Here is a 22460-nt window from a genome sequence, read left to right as displayed (position 1 = left end):
CTTTGCAGAGTTATTGCCAATCTTTTAATATTGGCGCATCGTCAGTCTGCTTTGAAATCCAAATGTTTACGTGATGATGACATGATCCCTGCACGGATGCCATCGAGCTGTACCGTCTGCAACTGTAATAATAATCGACATTTTCATTTTGAATATTCAACATTCCAAAAAAAAAAAATATGTTTATAGTAGAACATAATATGCTGATACAATAATGTTAACAGTTTAATAGATTTAAGCTTGATGACAAATACATTTACGAGGAACAGTAAGTATTGCAGAAATCGGTGATATTTCTATAGAAACTTAACCTATGGCCTCTAATCATAAATGATAGAAAACATAAATAATTTAATAATAAAGACTAAATATTTTCACCTAGATCGCGGGTAAAGAAATTCGCGTTATCAAATGTCCAAATCTACTGTGTAGTATGATAAATTGTAATTTAGATCATAATATTTACTCAAGACTCAAGAGTAAAACTAATAAAATATAATGTAGCTGAAACTCAATAATAAGGTTATAATATCGTTTATGCCAATATTACCAAGATTCGTTTTTCCGGATTTCAATTTAAAATAATAGGTAAGCAGTGACGTATCTACGAGGGGATATGGGTGTCATATCTCCCCCCCTCCCCCCGGAGACCAAATTTTGTACACAATACAACATATGTATATAATAATATTTAACAATTATTTAACTATATGTATAAGAATAATATATACGTAATAATATTATACATTACCATAGAGGTGCAGTAGACCGAACACGATTATATAAGCTTTTTATAATAATATATGAGCAGTATAAGTACCTGTTGCGCGTTACACGTGATTTAGACGACCCTTCTTCACCATGCGGCGGCCGTTGACAGGTGGGCGACTTATCACTGCTTTTTAGTTGCCGGTCGTCTACCTGTCTAATGCAATTACCACGATTTTTGTTTTTCCGAATGTTGTTCAACAAAAAGTATGATTTAAACACAAATTACACCGTTATCATATCATGTAGTCATAATGTAGTGTTGTAAACTTGTAAATGTGTAATGCAGATTCTAATATAACACATTTCATTCATTTATTTTCATTATTTCACAATATGATACTGATTGAATAACTCACAGTTCATGATAAAATCTGATGTTTTTCAAAAAAAATTTATCTATTGTATGCATGATATCATAATAGGCGCGTCGCGCGTGTTCTGATTGAATAACAAGTAATATCAAACGTTATTAACGTGTTATCGGCAGAATTTATTCACAAGAAAAACACTGTTGTAAAAAAATTTAAATATAACTATAATCAATTAAATATTATTGTTTGTATTTTACTTTTATGTATTTTGTACACATCAATAAACTAATAATATTATTAAATATAGAAAAAAATTTTTTTTTGCTTACCTATAGATGTGCTATATAATATAATATACATAACAATATATAAAATTGGAATATATAATTTATTATTTTTATTTTTAACTCGCTTTCTTCGCCTTATAAAGTATAGTTAAAATATTGGTAGGGTAGGCTATAGTATTAATTCGTATTTTTTCTAATAGGCACATTTCGTAAGCTCTAATAAGTATAAGAATTGCCTAACGAAACTCCGTTATACATACATAGGTACAATGTACATTCATACATATTATTATAATTAATAATAATAATTTAATATTTAATTTCAATTATTTAATAGTTTATATATATATAATATCATAATGTATTTAATAATAGAAAAAGGGACCCATCTATTTCTTTTGTTGAAAGAGTTTTTACATAAACAACACACTTTATAATCATTGATTTTATATTAAAATATATTTTTTGGATATTATATACAATTTAAATATAATAAAAGGAGAAATTACCTTCATTACAAATGTACATATTTATACGACCATTTTTATTACTGGATATTCCCTATATAGAGATCACAGTGACCTTTTCATACTTTATCATAAAATATAACTAGTGGTATAATATAAAGTAAAATAACTTTTTATTACTGGAAATTCCCTATGTAGACATTTTCATACGTTTATGCTATTATTTGAGTGAACAAAATTTAGTCTATTGACAGTCACTGAAGTATCAAATACGTGTTTTTAATAATATAAAAATTTGAAATGGAAATTTTTAAATCCAACAAAAATATTACAATGTACATATTAATATACTTCTATTGACCTAGGAGTAGTAGTAGTAGGTGTACAGTAAAACCTCCTTAGTCCTTTAATAGTCCTAAATATTTTATATCCCGTATATTTTAGTCTCCCTAAAAATAAGGAAACTCCTTTACAACGGAAATATCAGTTGGTACCGAGCGATTCCGTTATAAGGTTTTACCGTATGTATTATGTTATATTACTCTATACGTAAATTTTAAACCTAATGGGTAATGGGTAAAAATAAAAAAATTTTAACTAATAATCATAACCAGTGGTGTAATGATAATAATCGATAATGTATAACGTGGTTAATATTATACAATTACAATAAAATAATTAAAACGATTATTCTTGGTTTTAAAATGTAGTTTTCTCCAAACAATTGTAAATTGTTCTTTTTTTCCGTGTTCTTTTTTTCCTTGGTCTTTTTTACCGATAAACGGCGTAGGTACCTCGTATATAATATTATTATTTATTATAATATTTAACGTAGTCCTCCGTTGCTCACTCTGTTCATGAATTATTATTGTGAATTGAATTATTGTTGTTGATATTTTTCCCCATAATATATGGTTATACCGTACGTCATGCATTTCTTCAACGCTATATACCGAGATCCGACACCACCGTGAACCCTGTTACGGTATAATAATGTCGTACTACCCACATCAAACTCATGACCGGTCGATAAGTTTATGTCGATTTGCTGAGCACAATAACATTCACTGCAGCCACCGATGTGACGTAGCGTTGTGACGTCATTCTCTGCAGGTTTGTTTACTAGCACGATATGGATGTAAATAGTACATTCACGCGTACGATTGGGTAGAAGGATTAATGGTTTTTTTTTTTTTGTGATCTAATCTATGATGAGTACAATGAGTAAGGTTGTTTGAAATCAAATATGTTAAAAATAAAAAAACATAATATTTTCATGTTTAGTTTTCAAAAACTGTAGTGTAGCGCCAACCACGGTATATCATATCATATCATACGGTACTAAAACCGACCGTGTACCTGGCCTTATCTTGACATCAAACCGACCGATAGATGAGTTATTTATGTCCATTTGCTGAGCACATCATTCACTGGCCACCTCTAAGCGCGTGACGTAGCGTTGTGACGTTGTTTTCTCTAGGTTTTTTTAATTCCGTGATCTCTGCTAATGACTATATAATGAGTAAGGTTGTTCGAATTTATTTTTTTAATCTAATATGTTAAAAACATAATATTTTCATGTTTAGTTTTCAAAAACTCTAGTGTGGCGCCAACCACGGTATTATTATATCATACGGTACTAAAACCGACCGGGTACTGACCTTATCCAGGGTTACCATTTGAGGATGAAAGGGTGTTATTTGGCATCCCTATTAAAAAAAAAACAAATGGCACCTTCCGCCTTTATATAAATTCTAAACCACATGCATTTTATATATTTTGTATTATAAGTTATTGTAACAATCGTTCATTCAGACGAAAACTTATTCTTCTTCATTATAATAATATATTAATAATCGTATTTAATTTTAATAATTTATTCGTTTCAATTTACTGTTTAACATTTAGGAGAAACGTCATAATTTTATTGCACACCTTTATATTAGGTACAACACTATAACCATATAATATTTAAAAAAAATTCAAGTACCTACATCTGAATATAGATATTTACTTTAAAAAGTATTTAAAATAAGTATTTGAATACTCAGTGAAAAATGTATTCGAGTATAAACAATCAAAACATTTAAAAAAGGAGACACCTTCAAATACTCTCAAATTTTTATTAAATATCTGAAACGATTTTCATGTTTTACGTTAATTTAATAGAGCATTTTACACCATATAATTTGGTGGAACTTTTAAATACTCATCTATTTTCTTTTTTGTCGAAGTAATTGAATTTTTGGTTGAGTTTAATTCACTGCAGTAAAAAAATATATTATCATATATTCTAAAATATTATTTTCCTTTTAAGTAATCAAAATTAAAATAGAAAATATTATACAAACAAATAAACTAAATAAATAGGGCTTTCAAAATTAGTATTTGATTTTAAATATCGATTATTTGAGAAAGTCTTTAGAATACTTTGATTAGATACTTTTTTTCAAAAGTACCCATTTAAATTACATATTTGAGGAGGTACTTAAAAAGTATTTGAAATTTAAATACTTTTATTCAAGTACCTACTTTACAAGACTGCGATTCAACGACTTAGCAGTTCACGGTTTAACTAATATTTTACTTAAAGAGTTATTTTTGATTATTGTCAATTTAACTTAATTGTTTAGTTGTATACCCACCTGTTACCCGCCTTGAATATATGTATTATATACCTATTAAATACTAGGAAAAACAAGAATGAAATACTACACCTAAATTAAAGACATAATAGGCTAATGTAATATTCTGTTTTCTAGTACCAGGGTTGAAATTATATTTTGTCACTATATTGTTTAAATCCAGTTCAAATATAAAATGGATTAATGCGTTATTTTTATTTTTGAATAAATATTGCAAGTTAATAATATTTATTTTCTGATGAAACTTTGTGTTTGCGTTATTTACATATATTATTTGGTTTTAATTTTTCGTGTTAGCCGGGGGATTAAAATTATTATTTTTTTCGTTACCAATAAATATTCCATCAAAGAAAAGCAAGACAATGTATGATCGAATATCTAGCCGGTGAATGTCTTAATCTATGACAATTCCTGATTTAAAACTACAACTGGATTGTGGACCTATTGTAAATTAAAAAATGATATCTGATCTTTTCCTGTAAAAAAAACCGGTCGTGAACAGCACATTTCAAAATTTTTAGAGTTTCGTATTATATATATATAATATACATTATACATTAAACACTCACTATATAGAATTGACCAATACAAAATATAGACACTCAACACTTTTCACCCATACACATTTTAACTTATTATTAAAATGACACAGGGCAGTTAGTTCGAAAAAACAATTAACAGAGCGAACTCACCTATATATACACTCTTATTAACAGCCATCTACATTCTATAACGTTCAGTACAGTACGTTCTTTACGTTCAGTAAAGTATTATTTTTAATATAATAATTATTATAGATCTATAAACCAAACGTGTCTTATTATTGATAAAATACCTCACACACAGTACTCTAACCCCAGCTACGGAAAACTTATCAATAAGGAATAGAAAACCTTCTCTGGATAACTAATAGCATTCTGTGCTAATAGGTTCCACGACCACGTTACAAAATGCATATGGGTCCGCAACAGTACCTATGATTGCATTGTATATTTGTATTATATATTATAATTTATAGGTATACAATATACATAATATATTATATAGGTACCTATAACCCATAATATTATGGCAACGATCGTTGGCTATTATTTTCAGCCAAAAAATGTTTCCATCAATATTTGTACCGAGTTCAATTGTCGGAAGTGGTGACTAATGATCATATTTTTATTTTAATATATTATATATCTGAATAATGTGCCCAGTTAAAAAGAATGTTAAGAAAGATTAATGATCCGCCGAGTGGGTGTAACTAACATCAATGAATTTATTTTCCGCACAATAATTCATAATATTTGTGTTTTTTCCTTCAGATGACAAATTAGATGGACAGAATAAAACGCGGAATTAATAGTCGTAAACAATATAATATAATATATAATTATCTAATATAATAATATAATGTAGACAAACAAATTAGTTATTATGTAGTTCTTTATACAATCAATAAAATGTTTATTTTATGTCATATAGACATTAACTACTAAATAAGTCATCTTAAACAATTTTAAATAGCAAAACTCATAATATTATATAGTAGGTATTAATTTCGTGCTACGGTAATATTATTAAAAAAAATAAATTAAAATTCAACGCATTTCTCTTTCTTCGTCGAATTTAGCCGCCACCAAATTTCGCTCTGAAACAATAAACGCATATAATATACAATCGACACATTATTATATTTTCGTGCGTTATAATAGAACCGACCGACCACCATAATATATGTTTTTAATCATAATTTGTTAGCTGATAATGTAAGGCACGTACGATTTTAAGTGCGTACCTACATTCGAGTAACTATATAGGAAATAACCAAATATCATTTCGGGAACAGCACGTGTCAAGTGGGTGTATTTAATAGATTTGTCTTTGGTTGGTTTTGTTATGTACACTGAGCAACATTTGTTTGTTGAGAGAAAAATCCCGACAGACCTGCGATGATTTAAGTTTATAAAGATTACACCTATGATTCTAGACTGATAAACTTCAATAAATATACACACTCTTCTAATGATTGATCAGTGTTAAATGATCATAAGATGTAATAAGTAGATACAAATAAAATTCAATTATTGAAAAACGTCTTAGTAAATTTAATAGTCATTAAAAATGCATTGTTGTCGCGCGTGGACCATGATTAATGTTGTTCGGATTTATTTTAATATTTATTGATTAGATTAAGTTTAAATATATTATTATTTATTATAATTATTGTTAATTATTGTTTATATTATAATTAATTGTAGGAACATGAATTAATTTTAGAAAACATTAAAATATATTACTATACTTTAAATTATGCACTTTATTTTCTAAAATTGACGAAATATGAAAATTAGAATCAGAATGGATTTATTCGGCTATTATTCTATTGTATGGTTGTATCTTTTTTTAACAATTTCAACCCCTGAAACTCTCTTTCTGCCATCAGTTTATTTCTTCACAGCTGTACCTACCTACCAGCTTTTTCTAACCTTTCAAATCTGGGTACATAAGAATATTTTATCTGGAATAGGGAGAATACGATTGGTTTCTCACGTTTAGGTACAAATGTTTCCTAGACACAAACAATGAATACAAAGTTTGGGTACATCATTTTTTTTTTAAATTTTACTTTTGGGTAAAAGTTTTAAAACATTTTTTTTTTTTAAACCCATTTTTCTACTATTTTACTTTTTAGAGCCTATTAGCGTTACCCAGGAGACACCACGAAGAGGTTGACATTTTATAGTTATTATTGTCACCCAAAAACTTTTTGCAACATTAATTTAAAAATATGTTGATCATTATGTATTAAATCTATGAAGTTTTTTGTTGCTTAGTCGATAACAGTACTTGAATTATGTAATTACGTACCTATATAAAATCTGGTTTTCCAGGTAGATTTATGGTTATGCACCCAATAATATATTTTATTTTATATTTCTTTGTGTCGAAATGTTGTTTATTCGTACTCAAAACCTAACCAAACGTGTTGGTATTTGGGTAAATGTGTCCAAATGTTCAACAGCCTTTGTAAATTACTTAGCTTGAAATGGTGTATTTATCTAGGTTAGGAAAACTCATGTAAAATCATATTCTAATTGAATACGAAATATATTAAATTGTAAGTAAAATGTTTAAAAATTAGTATTACTACCTACCCAGTAGTTTCCATGACTTTTCGATGCAGCCACCACCACCACCGTAGGATAATAATTAAATACTCAGTGAATACCTACTCGTGTTAGTAGATATAAGAGTTCAAATGGGATTGTAATCTCTAAAGTGAGAACCAAATGAGGTTTATCCGCTGTTTGTTTGTTTTTTTGCAAAATTTGTCTGATGAAAATTTAATTTATCTGTTTTTAGTATAATAGCTAAACTCATTTTAAATTTTTTAACATTATATGTTGATAGTGTAAAATTTAAGGATTTCGGTATGTAAAATATTGTATTTAGGCATATCATGTGATATATAAATTAATATTGAAAAAACATTGTTAATTTAGTTTTATTGTATGATTATTTTTAGTTTTTTTCTTTTTCTGTCTGAACCCTACTCACACCACAGCTATAGGCTTGACTGCTTGAGTGAATAGAGTTGTAGATCAATATTGTAGTCATATATAATAATATATTATATTGCATGTAATCTAAACATTTACCAAACATTTTGTTTAACATGTACCAAATATCTTTGGATGTGGGTAATTAAATACTATTGTTATTACAAAAATAAAACGCTCACCCCGATCCGAGAGTTCCGACTTCAGTTCGTCGATGATCCTGTACAGGATATATATCGGGGACAATTGGACGTCCGCGTCGACGGCGTTCTCGTGGTCCGGCCACTTCTTGCCGCGGACGCCGTAGAACGCGTCCGCGGACGGAACCTTCTTGCCGCGCATGCCGAAGAACCCGGCCGCCGAGCCCTTGTTGTTGTTGTAGTAGTCCTTCTTGCCGCGCATGCCCATGAACCCCATGCTGGCCCGCTTGAAGCCCTCCGCCGAACCACCGCCGAACACCGCGGGCCTGCTGCCGCCGTCGAACATCGGGCGCCGGAACACCATGGTCCGCTTGTCCAGGTCGACCGCTGCGGAAGTCTCGTCGCCGCCGCTGCCTCCACCGCCCTGGTCGCGGTCTTTCTTGCCCCGCATGCCCATGAACCCCATGCTGGCCCGCCGGTCCACCGACGGGTCGGCTAACACGGCCGCCGCCAGAGCAGCCGCCAGCGCCACGAGGCCCACGTTGATTTTGTGTGGCATTTATCGGGCTCTGCTGCACGCCTGCGCACCGAAAATAGAACAAAAACTTATCATTATGATAACATTTTATTTTTAAAAAACTAAGCTATATGAAACTGCATTAAAGTAACTTATAAATATATATTTTTCTATACAAAAATTCAAACAGACTGGGTAATACGCATAATTAATAACAAAAGTAGGTACAATAAGAATAATAAATTAATAATTTTAGTGGTTGCATAATGATAATATAACTGTGGTCCATGATGGCAGTGTCGTAGTTATAGTGGTCAGGGGAGATGATGTAGATAGATGCCCCCTAGACCTTTTAGATTCTGAATGGAGCGATGAATGGATATTGTTACAATGTGTTTTAATTTTTTTTTTTAATTTTTGTCCGTGTACAGATTTAACTACTTCAAACGATTTTTAATTTCATGGATACTGGATAGTTCTGACAGAAAATTGAATCTAAATTTGTACTTTTATAAGATGTAAAAATTGAAAATTTTCAGAAAAACTAATAACCGTATAGATAGGTACTTGAAATTTTCACCAAATGTTCATTTTATCATTTTTTTTACCAAAATATAACTTCGTTTTGAGTAATTTATAAAAATTTTCGATATTTTTTAGCTTTTTTTCTATAATTATAGATAAAAAAAAAAATCTTGAAAACGTAATACAAAGTACCTCATAAGTTGTTATAATAGTTCATTAAATACAAATAACATAATAGCAGCTGAAAAATATTAAAGATAAGCATGGCTTCTTTTTATATATATCTTAAGTTCAAATCTTAACAAAATTCATCAAAATCTTGAAAATTTTCCAATTATTTGTAAATGAAAACTTATGATTTAAACTTAATTTTTATAGCTCGTTGTCAATTCAGTACAAGGTTTCTCATAAGTAGTTCATACAGCTTTGTTGTTTTTAAAAATATCGATGGTATTTTGCTTTTATATTACATAATATATTATAGATTAAAAAATGTGCAATTAAATGATGTGTTTGAAAATAATATTATGTTCTATATAAATCATTTTACTGTGTATACTTTATATATTATTATGTATGAAAAAAACAGAGTTTTATGGTAAGTACTTCGATGCACCCATGGCCCACCTGTCGTTTATCTAAAAAACTATCCCTCCCCCTACAACAAAATCATAACTACGCCACTGCTTGTAGGAAATCAACCTAAAAAGGAGTTAGTCATGGCATAGTTAATGGTGCATAGTGCATACTGTATGAATAATAATTAATAATATAATCACCGTCACGCATCTTAAGGGCTCATAGTTAAAGCAGTCAAAGATATACACAAACAATATTAAAGCATAAAACCATATTAATTAAGTTCAAGGAAAAAAAAATGATTAAAAAAAAACTAACATTAATAGTGCTTTGTTCGGCAACTCATTTATACTGTTAAATAATGTGTATTGATATAATGTATATTGAGCGACGTATTTCGTATATTATGTAAATACGATATTAATATATTATAATCGATGATCGATTGGACGTCTCTTTGGATACCATAACCACAGAATTTGATTTGGTTAGAGTCGTCGGATTTTATAGACGGTCGTTCAACGAAATACGAAATAGCTCTTGAACATAAATTAATTAATGGTGAGTTATCTTGTTCAGAGTTCCTAAAGATTATAAACTTTAAAATTCCAGCTTTTAACGCAAGAAACAATCGCCCTTTTGTAGTACCACAATGTTAAACGAATATAATTAATTTTAGTTCACTACCTATTAAATGCCTGTACTAATGTACCATATTTAGATTTTTTATTTTTACTGATTCAGGTTAAATTTAAAAAAGAACATTGCAGTAAAATCAATTGCTCTACTCAGAATGTACAATTGGTAATTATTAATAGAAACTAAGCTGTAATTTATGTATTATTTTGTTGTAATTCCATGTTGTATCACAATTCTATACTGTATATATCCTTATTGTAAACTGTATCTTATCATAACCACTTTGGTGTGTTAATAATAATAAAAATCATAAATATAATATATAATTCATTGCATTGACGAATTTGGATAACATTTAAAAAATTTAAGAAATATTATGACATTTATCAAAACAAATGATATAAAGTAGGTCCATAGTATTTAATTAGTATTTTGAATTTCTGTTTTTAAGACCACGGTCATTGTTGTAAATATACAATGTATTTCTACTATAACTGCATATAGAACTATAGCATTATAGAAAAATATGCCATTTTTCAAACCTTCGAACCCTAATTATAAAATATAACTAAGATAATATTAAGCTTAGATTTTTGTATTCGACTCAAAAATATTACGTTTCACTAGCGTCTTCGTCCTTCGATGGGTTTGATTGCTGCAGAGATTTGGACAACATTTTAGAGAAATGTCTATTTGTTTGAACGCTGATTAAAAATAATTTAAAGTCGACCCCATGTCCTCATTAAAAATGTTGGTTGTTATTCGTTATAAATTATGATTGCGAAATTATAGTGAAAATTAATTAAAGCGTGGCGATGCATGATTATGGTTTTAAAATTATTGCTTCTTGTTCGATTTTATAGGTATAAAGCACTAAGATGAAAGATAAAAACGTTTTTGAAGAAATCTCATTTTGGTTTTTTTGTTAAATTAAGTATATTTCTAAATGAATATAGGTATTCTCTTCTTCTTTAAAACGATTGTAGCTCTTAGTTAAAATAATATTTCATAAAATGCAATAATAATACCTCTATAATATAATACTTTCGGTATAAAAGCAATTTTAGCCGATCTGTGTCAACGTGCTGAACATTGTTGATGTTACGTCCTCTTATATAATATACACCACCGAGACAGTCTATTATTATGACAAGGGAAACGATTGCAAAAATCAAAAGTATTGTATTTTAATACATTTTAAGTTATTTTTTTACTACCATTACCTACTTCTATTATAATGTTCTATTTTATTCAATAAATACGTTTAATTGTTATATGATCGTTACATTTAGTCGACGACAATTTTACTCGTATCGTTTGCAAAATTTCTAAAAATATATGTTTTTTTACGCTATCACGTTTTCGATATACTTTGAAGTTCGACTTCAAACCAACGTGCACTGCCACGCGAATTGGTTTATTATGGTTCATGTATGATGTATGCCGTAAGTACACCCTCGTCCGGTTTCGGGCTTATTAGTTCTACGCCAGTTCGCGAACTGAAGACAGCGAAGGCCCCCCCCAGAACCATAAGTATGATTTATTCAAAAAGTGCTGTAAAATGGACGACAACGTTGGCTTGTAAGGTACCTATCTACTTTGAGGCACCTTCGATATTTGACGACTAAACGACTGTCGAATATGTCACTATAATATTATAGTCGATACATTTTTTCTCAGCGATGTCTTTTGATACAATATTATCATTATTGCTACCCATATATACTATGTAGCCAACGAATAAAATATTATGTAATAGGTACAATATAAAATGTCGAACACTCACCAGTGCCTATATTAACCAGTTGAATTCCCGCAGTCGTGATAAAATCTTATCGATACGTTTGATCGTCTATAATATGATATATTATTTCATCGTCTATTTCATGTATTATATTATCGAGGCGTATTAAATTACTATTAAAAATAGCGTTAGAGTTGAAAGAAAAAATGGTGTCAATACTGCACGTGAACAGGTATTATTATATTATTATTATTTATTATAATAACACAGAGAGGTATTGCGATAGCCGTGGTAGACGTTAATGCAGCGTGTGTAATTTTTTTCCCCAAAAAAAGGCGAAAACAAAAGAAAAACGGTATACAAATATGTATATGGTAAATTAAATTAAATTTGTGTGCGTTTTTTTTTTATTTTTACGACCCTTGTCAGTGTAACGACGAGATGTGTGCGAGGAGTGTTATCAGCACTATAATGCTATACGAGCCCTCCTGCACGGTTGTACGTGATGCTATTCCCTACTGGACCGTTTAAAAGGGCTGAACGAGCGAAATAGAGAAATTCATTGTACACGCTGGCGGGTGAGTGGGTGGTGGTTGTGAGGGGGGAGGGTACACCGCCGTGGGTACGATATGGCGCTCTGGACGCGAGTAAATTTCATAGCAAAGGTTTTTTTTTTATTTATTTACTTTTTTTTACCGTAGAAATTAGTCGTGGATGTTAATCGCGTCAGCCTCCGTCGGCTCCGAACAAATATATTCCTAACGGATCTGATTAATGGTCGACGACGACGACGGTATTATACAAATCGCCACTCGGGGAGACGTTAGAACGAAAACATTTCACGGAGTTTCAATTGAAAAATAATGCCTACACGTTGGTATTTACGTTTTTATTTTCTAGAAATTTTCTTTTCGGACTTATTATCGTCGACTATGCGATACTGGTTCGTGCCGATTTGAGTCCGCGCAGTCAACAATACGAACTCTGAAGGAATCGGCCGTCAAAATATTATTACGATCTCGAAACGTCAGTCGAAACGAAACCGCCGAGTGACATATATTGCCATATTGCGTTTCTCTCCCAACGTCCTCTCCCGCGACCTTGACATATTTTCCGTTTTCATGTGTGGTTTTTTTTTAACCGTACTTTGACGTTTTCTTCGGTAGGTACATATTATATGTATATACCGAGACGATACGTCTATGTTGTTTTCCGCGGCAATAATACAGTTTTGATAGAACGGCGTTCTGGATAGGCAATCTGAGTACACGACTAACCGTTTTCTCGTTTAGAATTTATGGCGTGTTTTTTTTTATTCGTTTTAATGATAACAAACGAGCGCACTCGTGAGTATGCTGCTACATCCGATCGGCCACGGGTAGATTACACCAATTACCACTGGAGTGTCTGTGTCCGAACGTGGCCAACTATGATTTATAGGTATATATTATTATTATAATATACCAGACGCCTGTACCACCTGATTCCGCTGACCGGAACACGTTGCTTTAGCGTCAAAAAATAAATAAATACTATGTACCAGGCGCGCCGGAGATTTACAGCGGTATTAGTGAGGAACTCTAAATTTTATGATTTACCAACATTCGATCAAAAAGTTAATATAAATACAAAAAAAAAATTGCGCTTCCTAAAAGTTCAAGAAATAGTTCGCATTTAAACGCGTATGATATCGTAATAATAAAAATATAAGTATCTGCTTTTAAAACAAATAGTTCGAGGCTGTTGAGACAAAAAATAATTTCGCTTAAACGTCTGCTTTTTATGAAATGTTTAAATAGTTACTGTACTATAACAGACTGTAGTCTGTAATATTAATATATTATTATGCTCTACGATTTTATTATTTTGTATAACCGCTCAATACAATATATTAACGTTTTATTAATGTACACGTACATAGATTTTCTCGAGCGAAGGTCATGTTGGCGATTTTCTCATTTATATCATTATATTTTCTTGGTATCTCCAAAGTATGGTTTAGTATAAACTTGTCTTCGCATAAAAGACTTCTTTGACAAATAATATAGTTATTGCGCTGCATTATAGGTTTTATTTTATTTTTTTATAACAACTCATTTTATATTAATTTGTATAGTTTGAAAATATTTTCTATCGGAGTAGTATTATTCAAACGTCGTAGCAAATGAAACTAATTGAAAATAAAAACAAATTTCTGTCTATATAAGTAATTTAGATTATCAATTTAGTCGAATATTGGCGATACCTAGGCGTAAATATACCATGTAATTATGGTATGTATATTAATCTATTATATTATTATAATTGAAATATCAAAACGGCAAGATATAACGATGTCTAATAAGTATAAGTAATTCGTGTTATATTAGTGTGTCGACAAGAATGATGACTATCATGGCCAACAGCAATAATTAGATTGAAACAATTAAGAAAATTAATTACTGTTATTGCTATGATATATAGGTACCTAATTGTAATTATAATAATTATCGACACGAGCCATTATTTTGACGTACCAACACATATATAGCGTGTATTGTATATTACAGAATGTATATGATCACATTTTCAATACACTATGTCTATAAAGTATATAAGCTAATTGTAGTTAATTAATTTCTTGAAATAATAGTATACCGCAGAACCAACGAAAATGTCTAGAAGTTCAATAGGTAGGTATAACAAAGCAAAGTGTGTATGAGTTTGTAATTATGTGGGAAACGATTTGGTGAGATCACAGGGTTAGCTTGTTAAAACCCCAAATTTGAAAAAAAAACACACAATATACTTATTACAAAATCTCTATGAATTTACCTTACTTACAATTAATCCGAATCGATTGTCAAATTTCCAGAAACGTCTAGAAGTGTATGAACTTGAACATTCCATACATAACGTGAATTCAACAATGAGTAATTTACATAGTCATTAGTGTTCGTGTTATTAAGTTATTAATTACCTCTATATAGTAATTTACACAACGGATTCATATTACTAATTAAACAATACATATAATACAGAAATTGCACTGCTGTTTTTCATTTCAACATAGGTACTTTATAGAGTTTAGACCAAACTTAATTTTTATTTTATAATTATTATATTTTTTTAATAAATTCACACAATACTTCAAATGTATGTATGTACATTGTACATATTATTATATATATATATATATACGTTTTATTTTATTTGCATTCAATTTTATTTTTCATTCTTCGGAATATTTCGTTATGATTATATTTATAGCCCAAATAATACAATTAATATTATAATAAAACTTTAAAGATTATATATGAATTTTTGGTATTTGACTATGAAAATTTAACATCAACTGCTTTCGAAAATCCTAGAAATACATTCAAATTGATTAATTTGTATACATTTCAAAGAGAAATATGTATTTTCATTATTGTTTTTATTAGGTTCCTATTTATTGTATTGTTTGTTAATATACATTTATACACACAATGAAAAGCTGACTTTTTCTATATTAATTGTTGAAAATATATTTCTACCGAATACAGATAATGAGAAAAAAAAATTGTCCGTGCAAAATTGATTTTTATAAGACTTTAAAAGGTGATTGAGCTATATTGAATGTTATTACAATACAAAAAGGTTAAAACAATTTTATCTTTTAAAATCAAACATTTATGGAATTTTAAATAGGAAATAAATCATTTAAATAAAACGAATGATAAAAATGCACTGTACATTTTAGTTGGATATATTATGAGACAATATATGTATATCTTAAGCCAATTTAACGTTTCATGATTACCATAGCTATTATAATAATTTATTGTCGTCGTACGTGATTTCACCGATTTAACGTCTATATAGTTACAATTGCCACTCTACTTAAACAATATTTCACTTATGTCATAATAATATTATTATAACGAACAAATTATAAATCAATACAGAAAATAATTTAAACCTGTTTTTGCGTCGAGATGAGTGATAATATTTTAATCAAATTAATTGTTATAATTATTATTAAATTAATAAATTGAATGGGTATAGGTACTTGAATACAGTTAGGTACCTACTACCTAATATAACTTCTTCAAACATTCGAATATTACTACACATGTAATGTGAAATTATATATTTAACTTCGTTGTAAAGACCAAACATTTTTCAATTTGGGGACACAGCCGATAAGTCTTAAAATGTTAACAAGAAATTTCGGAGAACGTATCATCTGCTGCACAAAGTTTTCCGAAAAGGAATCAAATGAACGAAATTGATTAAATGAAATGTTGGGCTGACAGAAATGTTCTCCCTTTTTGTATATATATATATGTGCACGTTATACATAATAGTTTACTAGTTTACGTTGTTTGAATCATTTGAGCATCACTTTGTTAATCGGTCTTCGAATTAAATCTTAAAACTTGTTATAAACTATTCAAAAGCATCATATCGTTTTTTTGGGGGAATCAAATTTCAAATCGTATAAAGATAATACATCGACAAAGGACAACTACGATAGTTTGATTTAATTCCAATAGTTGTTCTGAATTTTAATTTATTTGACGACGGTACATTGGCGTGTAACGAAATGTGTTTGATGAACTACTTACAAACATGTTTCAAAGTATTACACGCAAATCAAAATGTTTCTTGTAAACAATATTGACACATTTTGAAACGTACTTTACGTGCATACTTTATACTACAGCATTAACTGCAATTTGTTAACATTACTTATTTAGCGGATTTCATAATATACTATGTATAGGTAAATAAAATACTTAATTCGTAATCATTTTAAATCACTTTTTGAAACTATTTTATTCATTATTTCGGCGCATGTTCATTATAGCTATGTACTTTTTTTTTTAAATTTTGAACATTTGGATTATTTTACTTTTGAAATATATTTTTCGAATCTTATTGTGATTGTCGGGATCAGAAAAAACTGACGTATTTATCATTTTTGATACATAGGTACCTACAGTTTAATAATTATTATTGTAAAGCGTATCGAAAACGTGCTATTGTGCTTCACTATAATATTTAACTATAATACTGTGCCGAATACTTATATTATCAATTATTATTCATGTATTACTATAATAATTCACGTATCAAAATATGAAGATTCAAACGGTAAGTACTAAACAATAATATCCGGAAAATCGAAATAATATACGTATTTATATTAAATTCGTAAAATCGTAGATAATTGTTATACAAGACCCTTTGGAGTATTTTTCAAATCGCTTATGCACGATAATTTTATTATTTGTTATGCAAAGTCGTCTTTGTGTGTTTGAGCGACAATACTGTTTAATAGTATATAACCGGCAAAATGTACAGGAAATTTTTTTTCGTCATGACTTGGGGATAATATTATTCCAAACTAGGGGGCGCTAAAGTCGAGGGGGTCATCTCCGGCATAAAACGTTCCACTCTGGGGGGTAGGGGGGTGAGTGTATGACGTGTTCAGGGTCACAATAAATAAACTTCGGGCGGCTGACCATTAATTCGCGTTTGCACTGCACGCGCGTCCGACCTACCCCAGCCGACGGTTTCCGCGAAAAGCAAACGCACAAACGGTCGGGACGAAAACGCTCACTTTTCCAAACCACACGGATCCATTACGACCACACGCACAGCCGTTTATAATTTCCTCTGTTTTGGGCATGGCGTTTTCTGGTTTCTAAAAGCCACACACTTGTCATTGCACAATTAACGTTAGGCGAGCGTATATGTATAACGAGCGGGAGAAAAAAATAACCGCACGAAAACAAAAACAATTTACTTCCGTAGTGTTCGCGGTTTTGCACGCGGACGAAACGCTTTGCAGTCGAAAAAACTGAAATAATATAATATATGTATATAAAAATAACAAATACGAGAAAAAGAAAAACATTCAATTTCAATAATACAATAAAAATAAAAATAAAATGCTATCCGTTATGAAAATCGTTAAAAAAAACATTATTATTAATTTATCTTATAAATTATTGAATAATAATAATAAAAATCTGAAAAGTGTAAGCTTAAAAAAGCGTGAAAAATTTAACCAGAATCGTTTATTAAAACCGTATTATTAAAATTAATAAAAGGGTAGGTGTACAATGAATTTCTACTAACGAAAAAACTAAATTTATATTTTAAAACAAAATAAACTTTCTTATGCTATAATAATATAATCGCATACCTACTTTGATTAAAAATAAATTAAGCCACTTTTCGTTTTTGTTCATTTAAACTCACTAAGAAAACCAAAAACAAATAACAAGTTCATTTTTAGAACGTTAGTTCGTTTAATTAAACAAAGTGTGTAATAGTAGAATATTAATTTAAATCGAAGATTTCAACGCTTTCTGATATTTCAACTGGATTTTCAGATCAAAAATACAATAGTCAACATTGTATAAAAATAAGAAAGAAAAACGAGCAACTTTCAAACGATGATAATGCGCGCTATGATGACGAATAATGAATAGGTATAATAGATGATTTCCGTGTTATTAAATTGTGCAACTTTTCTTGTTAGAATGGTACGAAGGTAGGTATACAATTTGGGCTACAAATTCCAATTTATTTTAAATTATACGAATATATCCTACAGACAAACTAGAGCAACTAGACGTTGGACGAAATGAAGTGAACGCTTGTTCTACAGAATAAATCGTAAGTTGTACATTTTTAAATTTCAAAGTTCGAGTTAATAGGCGAAGACTAATTTAATATTTTATTTCTCTATTTAAATGCTACCCATTCAGCTAGTGTTACTTTTATTTATTTATTATAAACGGACAGTTAAGTCCTATTATACGTAAGATATTAGTAAATTACGTGTCAACGAGTGCGCATAAAAGAAAATATAATATACACGCGTAAATGAAAAAGATAAAATTACATTATTATAACCTATTGTATTAAAGTCAACTTACACAAGTACGAATAAAAATGTAAAAATTGCCATATTAAATCAAAAATAGTATGTATTTAATGTCAGTGGATAAGTAGATTACAGCGTGACGATAATTACAAATTTCGAGTAGGTACATATTATATCACTGATTTAAAAAATGTGATTGATTAACATGAAACAATTTTTTATTATATTATAATAGTTAGTGAATACACGGAGTCGAAAAAAAATGTAATACCTGAGTGCGGAAAAACTACGGAATGGGATCAACCAAACGTATTCAAAGATATATTATATTTTGAGACGCAAAAATACTTGTAAAATATAATTATTTACTATACATTATAATATTAGCTCTCTAGATTTCAATATTCGTTTCATATAATATATTAATTAATCGACACTTTAGGTTACGTTTAATATTATTAAAACAAGTTGAATAATGAATGTTTTTTTTATTTTTTCGATGTAATCGAATAAATAAATCTGATAAATCTTTTATAAAATAAATCTACGATAGTTGGCAAATATTTCAAAATTCATTATATTAATTGATTTGCTAGAAACTGATATAGTGTATCATTATATTAAAGAGATTCTTTAAAAGACAATGTTTAATATATTAAATATTTTAGTTAACACAGAAACTTTTTCAATAAAATTCATACATTCTATGTTAGTAATAATATTTTTTTCGAAAACTTTTTGGTATAAGAAAGGTTGAATTAAAAAAAAAACAAAAATGTAAATACCTGAGTTTTGGTTGAGAAAAACTTTAGAACACACAGCAAGTTATAAATAATGTGTTAACATTATTTATTTATAGTTCTGGAAATTTATTGATATAATAAACATGGATTTAAAAATACTGAAAAAATTGTACACATAGTTGAAAATATTATATAGGTAGGTAGGTGCAGCATACAAGGCATTGGTGTGTAAGTACAAAGAATATAATAAATAATAAACAACACAACTCTACATATTGAACAATAAAATATATGTTTTTTCATGATAGCACTTTATACTGTAAGCATTGGTTTTGGACCAAGACATTATTCATAACGATATATTAACATATTGTGCGTGAAAAACGAACACGTAACGTGTGACTAAGTTCCAACGGTTTGATATCGTAATAAAAACTTGCCAGGTAACGCGAAGCTTGTTGTTATTAAAAGCTTTCGATTTAAGTTATGCGCATTTTTATTTACACGCGATAAATGTTTAATAAGAATTTCATTGTATTCTTCGCTTAGAAATATATTATATAATATAATAAATCATAATAAATGACATAGGTAAAAAAAAAATGATTTTCACAACAAAAAAAAAATTAAATAAACAATTTATGCTTTATAGTTTATACTATACTTTATGGTATCCATTTTATAGGCATATTTTACACGTGCGCGTTCGTCCTTTAGATAAATCTATCTCTTGGTAAGCAAACCACCCCTGCAATAGGCGTTGTTATCAGTTGAAATCATCGTTTCTTAAACTGTGTTCCCCGGGGTTTCGTGAAGATCGTGTAAAGGTAACACGAAACTCAAGTGCTAAGACGTTTAAGAAAATTATTTTAAAAACTCTAACTAAAGATTTATTCACATTTTGGTTATATTTTTCGAATGTCGACTCACTCACCTCTCATGATAGATATATAGGTAATAGTCAGTTTTAATATTTTATCGATCAAATTGACTCTTGAACTGTAGCAAGATAAAGTTTGTAGTCGTTGGTTCTCAGATTATGTATCAAAAAAAATGAAATACTACAACATACTTGATGCCGATCCAAATATGATCCTTCGACTTTCATCCAATAGGCCTAATATTAATGGTATCTATAATAAGATAATAATCTATATCTGTAATAATACGAAATGTAAAATACCATTCGTCTAATTAAAATTAAAATTTTAAAATCCTGTTTGTCTGTGGTTTTAAGAACTTCTGGAAAATATTTCTTAAATTAAATTAATATTATTATTTGAAATAATCGTTATTTTTTTTTTACATATAATCTTAATACAAAATGTGTAGCATCAAAACAATTGAAACAAAATAGGAGTTGGACGATAAAAAATGGACATTAAAAAAAGTTTCGCTGATGAAAAAAAACATTAAGAAACGCTCTGAATTCTAAATAATAGATTTGAAATTATAAATCTGCACAATTTCGATCGTTATGAAAAACGAAACAAAACATTTCATTTTTGCGTGTATAAATCATGTTTTTAAAACCGTTTAATTTTACCCAACGCAATTTGCTGAAGTAATCCGCCCGTCAAGAATAAGAGCCGCGATTTAGGTACATATTATATACGAACCGGGATTTCCCGGCTATTGCTTGCTGTTATTTTTTTTTCATTTACGGTGATTTTGAACACTGCCTGCCTAAAGACGAAATGGTAATTACATAGATTCGAAATTTGTTCGACTGTTGTTTCGATATTTTAATAAATTATTTGCGTGCGTAAATACATATTATTATAGATGCATTTTTACTGCGAGAAATATAAATATTTTACATTTTTACTTAAGTCGTCACATCAATAAATGATTTAAATTAATTTATGACTTTTGTGTCATGGTTATCAGTTATAGTAAGTAATTTAGTTTTTATTTTTTATTTCAGTCAGATGATTTTTCTATCTATTTGGCAGGTGCGCATATAAAATAATCTTTTGGCACTTGATTTGAAAGCAATGTACCACTATTCTCGGTATTTTAACCTAACCTCATACTCTAACGACCATATAACCTAATAAATCGTCGGAAACACAATCGGACGGCTATTGTCATATAATAATATGGAAAATCAAAAAACAATATGGTAACCATTTTTTTATTTTCAAATCTTTGCAATTTACGTAACATGTCTTTTTATAGTTGTCAAAACTCTCACAATTCTCAAAACATTTATACGAATATATAAGAACTGCAGATTTTATGGTTTTATAAAAACTATAGTTGATATTTTCAAACATAGATCTAACAATACAGTTAAGTTGAACAAATGGTCTTTGAATACGTCGCAGTACTTAATTTAAGTCCATACACTTCGGAAATGTGAACGAATTTTTCTTCGTCGTCCAACAAGATTAGATTCCAGTTAGATGTATCGGAAAAGTCGGGAGGTCACGTACACATATGCATTTGCCAAGAACGCACTAATATTTGATGAACACATCCGCGAGAGTGATCGATGCTCGATAATTCCTCACGAATTATATTCAAAGGTTTCCGTTCACGTTTACATTTTACAGATATCGAAGGTACAACTACTATTTCTTAAACTGTTTTCTCGTTATTATTATTATTTTGTGTGTGTGTGTGGAACATGTCAAACCACAATATTCGAATTTATTAAACGTTGTCAAAAGT

General features: G+C 29.4%; 1 protein-coding gene across 1 annotated transcript in view; it reads right to left on the bottom strand.

Annotated features, from left to right (window-relative positions):
- Positions 1 to 5828: 5828 nt before the first annotated feature.
- The window catches only part of LOC132944873 (tachykinins-like), a 54577-nt gene continuing 37945 nt past the window's right edge, over positions 5829 to 22460 (bottom strand). Inside the window, exons 2-3 of the mRNA XM_061014401.1 lie at positions 8215 to 8752; positions 5829 to 6120 (exon numbers count right to left, since the gene is read on the bottom strand). Of these exons, the coding sequence (XP_060870384.1) occupies positions 6071 to 6120; positions 8215 to 8731 (567 nt within the window). The 5' untranslated portion in view covers positions 8732 to 8752 and the 3' untranslated portion in view covers positions 5829 to 6070. The remainder of the gene's footprint in view (positions 6121 to 8214; positions 8753 to 22460) is intronic.

Source organism: Metopolophium dirhodum, chromosome 5 (assembly GCF_019925205.1).
Source record: "Metopolophium dirhodum isolate CAU chromosome 5, ASM1992520v1, whole genome shotgun sequence".
In the NCBI taxonomy this organism is placed as follows: Eukaryota; Metazoa; Arthropoda; class Insecta; order Hemiptera; family Aphididae; genus Metopolophium; species Metopolophium dirhodum.
This window is presented reverse-complemented; position numbering and strand designations above follow the sequence as displayed.